Genomic DNA, 6,403 nt, shown 5'->3' on the forward strand with positions numbered 1-6,403 from the left:
CAATGGTGTCAGCGTTTAGAAGCTGCTTATGGGACGGATCCCTGGATACAGCAGTCTCTAAATGGTCCATCCTTTCATCACAGCTACGAACTTTGTTTCTGTAACTCCTTCCCTGGGTGTTTTGTATTTTTGTGAGTTCTGTAAACCAAATGCAGGTCCTCAGGATTGCATAGCAAGCCCTTCACCAACTGAGCCGCCAGCCTTGAGAGCTTCTTTCCAAGGCAAGGCTTTGCTGTATAGCCCAGGCTGGCCTCTAACTCATAATCCTGCCTTTGGCTTCCGACTGCTCCTGCAGGTATGAGCTGCTCCAATGAGCTTAAAGCGGGCATTTATGTTAGGACCTGCCAAAGGTATTGTGTGGCTTATATGAGGGACATGCCCTCTCTGGATTCTCTCTTGTGTTAAGAGAGGGAGATGACACAGCCTTTTACCCCAGCATTTCCACATTACACCTTGGGACTCTCTGCTCATTAATGGCAGAGATGTTGGCTGCCAGTCTGTCTTCACAGAGATTTGTTTGGGATGTCTGTTCTGCTGATCAAGGCAGTTGAGGCGCAGATAGGGCCCTCCAGAGCTAATTAAGCTAACAATTGTAGCAAACACTGGGTGCCTGCATGCTGCTGCTGCTGCTCTGCTGCCAGGTTCCAGCCCCACAAACAGAATGCAGATGATAAAGGAGGCCAAGGCAGAATGAGTGGCAAGCAGGGAGAGGGAGAAGGGAAGAAGCCAGACCAGCCCTGGCCTTGGTCCTGGCTCTGCTACCTTACCCTGCCACCATCTCACATTTGCTGACTGCCTTGATCCGGAAGAGAACTGAAGTTCTGTGGGGGCTGGGTGACTGATCCATTTTTAGTGGCAGCTGCAGGAAGAGTATTTCCGCTTGTCTCCTGGAAGGCCAGAGCACGGCTGCCCTTGGGAAGTGGGTCAGCTGATTGTGTGTGGGCTGAGGGGGAATCCTAGAGCCTCCTGTCCACACCCTCACTGGCCCTGCTTCTAGCACCCGTGCTAGACAGAGCTGGTCCTGCTGAGGTCATTGGGTTTGAGAGTCACTTCCTCTACAAGGTGTCTGACCGACCCAGTCCCAGTACCACCGCTGAGCGTGCGTCCACCCCATGTCGTCCTGAGCCTCAGATGCCATGTCTGTGTGTCTCTGTGAGTGTATGCTATTTGTGCTGATGTGCACCTGCCTGCTGCAGAGCCTGGAGAAGGGAGGATGTCAGGTGTCCTCTTCATCCCTCTCCACTTGTTCCTTTGAGGCAGGATCTCTGGCTCTTAGTTGTTTTGTTTAAAGCAGTATAACCTTGGCCTGCCTTGAAGTCATAGTGATTCTCCTTGTCTCTGCCTCCTGAGTGGTAGGGTTAAAGGTGTGCACCACCATGCTGGGACTTGGAAACCAGCAAGCCCTAGTGAGCCGCCTCTTCCCCATTCCCTTTTGGGCTGAGGGTTATGAACGTTTGTAGGATGCCTGGTTGTGGGTGCTGGGATCCACATTTCTACCCTTGAGTTTGCACAACAAACTTCTGAGTCATCTCTAGCCACATGCTTTGTAGTTCTTAAGTCAGGGTCTCACAATAGCCCAAACCGGTGCCTGTCGGTTTCACATTCCTAAACCCTCTGCCTCCACATCCCTAGATCTGGAATTACAGGCCTGGATTACAGGCCCTTGTCACCATACTGCTGTATGCCATGCTGGGTGCCCCAGGCTCCTTGCATGACTGCCAAGGCCCTGCTTGTGGAGTCTTTCCTGCCAGGCATTCTGGCCCCGAGCTCTCTGCGTTCTCCCTCTTTTCAGCAGCTGGCCCTGTGGTCCTGTACTCCAGATGGCCAGGTGATTGTTTCTGATATGCCCCACACAGCACTCATCCTGGCTCCTTCTCCCTGCAGGAGACCTTGCTGCCTCAGAGTGTTAACCAGAGTGTGTTCTTGCAACCTTTGAGACAAGAGTTGGCACCTCCCCAGCCTTTAACTTAGCAAATTCAAGCATCTAGATCCCAGCCTAGCAGCTGATGCCTTCAATTCAAACACAAACTCCTGCTCATCTTTTTGTCTTTTGTCAGACAGATCTCCTGTGTGGCCCAGTTTTCTTTTTCTTTTTCTTTTTTTTCTTTTTTCTTTTTTTTTCTGAGACAGGGTTTCTCTGTGTAGCCCTGGCTGTCCTGGAACTCACTCTGTAGACCAGGCTGCCCTTGAACTCAGAAATCCGCCTGCCTTTGCCTCCCAAGTGCTGGGATTAAAGGCGTGCGCCACCACAGCCCGGCTAGTACACACTTTTAATTCTAGCAAAGATGAACAAAGGAGTGCAAGGCCAGAACTGCATACACAGTGAGACTATCTCAAAATATAAACCAACCCAGTAAGATAAGAGAAAGAATGAATGCCGTGTTCCTCAAGTTCTGCAGGACTGAAGTGGTTGCATTTCTTCCTCTGCCTGGCACATGCCTGGCACATGCATGACACTGCATGTCCTTGTGTACTCTCCTTTCCCTCTTTCTTACCTTGAACATCTTTTTCCCATATCAGAATATGCGGAGTTTTTGCACTGCAAGTCCAAAAAATTTACCGACTTTGATGAAGTGCGGCAGGAGATCGAAGCGGAGACTGACCGGGTCACAGGCACCAACAAAGGCATCTCCCCAGTGCCCATCAACCTTCGGGTCTACTCACCACACGGTAAAGGCGGGTTGGGACTCTGCTCCTGTCCAGTAGGGTCTCCCCCGCTTCCTGAGCATCTGAGAAGAGCATCCTGGACTAGGGAGGCTTGGACATGGTGGGCAAGAGTGGGCATAGGCACATGCCTATAGCCCCAGCTCTGGGGAGGTGAAGGACAGAGGACAGAGGAAGACCCCATCTCCAACATAAGCAAAAAAATATTAGACCCAGGCTGGGGCTCAGTGGTCAGGCACTTGTGAAGCATGCATGGACCACATTTAACATAAAAATGAACCATGAGTGGTACTGTGTATACCATTAATCCCAGCATTCAGTAGACATGAAGACTGTATTTGAAACTAACCTCCTCTAAACTTTTGTAAAAAGTTCTGTTTTAATTTTTTAAAAATTTTACTTTATGTGAATGTACTTTGCCTGGATGTCTGTATACATACCATTCACATGCCTGGTGCCTGAGGAAGTCATAGAGGGTCAGACCCTTGGAGCTGGACTTATCAGTGCTTAGAAGCCACCATGTGGGTGCTGGAAGTTGAACCCCGGTCCTCTGGTTACCACTCAGCTGCATTCTCTTTAATGTAGTTCTTTACATTTTCTTTTCTTCGTGTGCATATGTGGTGTCACATTATGTGGTACACATGTGGAGGTCAGAGGGCAACTTGCAGAAGTCAGTTCTCCTTTCACCATGTCGGTCCCAGGAATGGAACTCAGGTCACCAGGCTTAGTGGTAGGAGTCTTTACCCACTGAACTATGTCACTGACCCTATTTATTTTCTGTCTGTCCCTTTCTTTCAAAACACAGCTATGTAGCCCAGACTAGCCTCGAGCTGCTTCTATGGTCCAGTTGACCTTGAATTCCTCAACCCACCCCCACCCCCACCCCCACTCCCCGACCGTTCCTACCTCCCCAGTGCTACACTTACAGACCTGTGCACCCAGGTCTATTCCTGCTGTGCTAGGAATGCAAAGCAGAGCTTTGTGGATGGGTGGGTCCTGGACCACCTGGCTTATAGCCTGAGCTACATGGTGAGTTCCAGGCCAGTCTGGGCTACACACGGAACCCCTGCCTCAGAAATGAAAAAGGTGTGATGGGAAGACACATGGCTCGGGGAGTGGAGTGCTTGCTACACAAGGGAAAGGCTTGCATTCTCCGACAGCAGCCATGCAGAGCGCAGCACTGCACTGCACGTCTTTAATTATGGAACTCTGCAGGTCTGGGCAGATGATCCATCCCTAGTAGCTACCCAGTGTAGCTCTGGGCTCAGTGAGGAAACCCTTTCTCAAAAGAAGCCAGCAAGATAGCTCAGTGATAAAGACACCTGCTGGCAAGCCTGATGACCAGATTTAGTTCCCAGAACCCACATGGTAAGGAGACAACTGACTACCATGGATTCTCTGACTTCCATTTCTTGATACACAAACACACTAACATACATTGACACAAATGCACACTCACACACATGTGCGCAGACACTCTCTCCTTCTCTCTCTTTTTCTAAAAATATATTAAATTTTTAAAAAGTATAAATATGGTAGAGAACAATTGTGGAAGATATTTGTGTGACCTCCACACACGTGTACCCATGAGGGTACTCACCCAACACAGAAAGTACACAGTGAAGTGTGTTCTAGTAGGAGTGTTAGGAGTGACCCGGAGGTGTGACTCCCCTTGGGAACTTGATGGTGTCCACTGGGTTTCTACAGGCTGTGTGTAGGCTCTGGACTCTAAATGGGGCTCTCACCACCTTGCCTGTTGATTTCCCCCTCAGTGTTGAACTTGACCCTCATCGACCTCCCAGGCATCACTAAGGTGCCGGTGGGGGACCAGCCACCAGACATCGAGTACCAGATCAAGGACATGATCCTGCAGTTCATCAGCCGCGAGAGCAGCCTCATTCTTGCCGTCACACCTGCCAACATGGACTTGGCCAACTCAGATGCCCTCAAGCTGGCCAAGGAGGTGGACCCCCAAGGTAACCACCCACACTGGGCAGCAGCTACTTCTAGTAGTGCTGGGTCCCCTCCCTGAAGTGCTTTCTGTCACAAATTGTGTTAGAAAGAGGCCCCCTGAGATGATTCATCCCCTGTGTGGTGGGCATCCCTTGTAACACTTGAGTATTGGTGGGGTCTACTCTGCCAGCCCCGAGTCTGGTGTGTGGTGTAGTAGTCAGCTTTTTATCACTATAACCAACACTATGACAGAGTCACTGTCTTTTAAAGAACATACAGGGTTAGTTAGGCCCATGGTTTCAGAGTGTTCTCTTGTGATTGGTGGTTTGTTGCTGTTGGGTCTGTGAGCAGATAAAACTTTCCTGTGCATGTGGGGAGCAACATGGAATAAGAAAAGGACAAGGGAGGCAGAGGCAGGTGGATTTCTGAGTTTGAGACCAGCCTGGTCTACAAAGTGAGTTCCAGGACAGCCAGGGCTACACAGAGAAACCCTGTCTCGAAAAAACAAAACAAAACAAAAAAAGAAAAAGACAAGGGATGCCTTTAAGTGTGATGCTTCAAGTGACCCCAGCCACCTGCAAGCTTCAAGGAGACCTCACTTCACCACCTCTCAGTGGCTCTCCTCTACAGACAGTTTAGTACACGAGCCTTTGAGAGATATTTAAGACCCACATTTTAGTCTGCAGATATTATCCCAGTGAGGGGTTGCCCACTCAGAGGTGCCCAGCATGAATGATTATCTGGGTTTGATCTGAGAATCTGTTAAGAGCACTTTCTGCTGGACATGGCAGCACAGGCCTTTAATCCCAGAACTTGATAGGTAGTGGCAGGTGGACCCTTGAGTTCAAGTCTAGCCAGGGCTTCACAGTGAAACCCTGTCTAGAAAGGGCTTGGGGGATGGCACTTAACTGTTCGTGCAGAGAACATGAGTTAGGTCCCAGCACCCACATGATACCCACAACAATCTGTGGTTTCAATTCCTGGGATCTGATGCCCTCTTCTGGCCTCTGCAGGTACCACATGGTACACAAATATACATGCACAGCAAACACTCATACACACACACATAACTAAGTTGATCTAATGGCACATATAAATCAATAAGACCCAGTCTTTAGCAGAGCCCTCCCAGGACACAGTTATAATTCCAGGCACATCTGTCTGCATTGTTCAGTTCTATCTGGTGAGATGAGAACATCTGGGCCAGGAGTAGCTCCTTTGGTGTGTGCCTGTCAAGCAGGCAGGATCCCACACTCTGTGATGCTGGTGTGGTGCCGCACACTAGAGGTGAAGGCAGGGGGATCAAGATTTCATCATCTGCTACATAGGCATTGAGAGGCCAGCCTGGGCTACAGGAGAACCTCTCTCAAAAAACAAGAAGAACTAAAACCTGGAAAAGTAGAGAAGGGTGCACACACCCTGGGAGAGTCGGGGGTGGGGTTTTGAGCAGAGGAGGTCTGTGAGGCCACAGAATGAGCTGGAGGTAGGGCTGCGTGCCCTCCTCAGGAGCTTCTCAGCCCATCCAGCCGTGCTGTCCGCTGTCCACACACAGTGGGCATGGCCATGGCAAATATTAGCAGGGCAGTGCAGGCGGTTGCCATTTGTGAGCACATTTTTGTCCTTTCTTTTCTTTTTTCCTTTTTTGCCTTTGAAAATACTCATGGTTTTTACAGAAAAGTTACCATGGAAAAATCAGGAGCCTGCAAAGCTCCCTTCTTCCATGTAGATAGCCCTGGCCACAGTTCCTTTCAGAGTTTTTCTTACACGTAAACTTTTTTTTTTTTTT

At 49.6% G+C, this 6,403-nt stretch overlaps 1 protein-coding gene across 16 annotated transcripts in view; it reads left to right on the top strand.

Moving 5' to 3' along the window:
• Dnm2 (dynamin 2) overlaps positions 1-6,403 on the top strand; it is an 82,585-nt gene that overhangs the window by 38,339 nt on the left and 37,843 nt on the right. For all 16 annotated transcript variants that reach the window (XM_021171782.2, XM_021171783.2, XM_029481333.1 and 13 more), the window contains exons 3-4: positions 2,521-2,670; positions 4,437-4,640. In XM_021171782.2, coding sequence (XP_021027441.1) covers positions 2,521-2,670; positions 4,437-4,640 — 354 coding nt within the window. The remainder of the gene's footprint in view (positions 1-2,520; positions 2,671-4,436; positions 4,641-6,403) is intronic.

Source organism: Mus caroli, chromosome 9, assembly GCF_900094665.2.
Source record: "Mus caroli chromosome 9, CAROLI_EIJ_v1.1, whole genome shotgun sequence".
Lineage (NCBI taxonomy): Eukaryota > Metazoa > Chordata > Mammalia > Rodentia > Muridae > Mus > Mus caroli.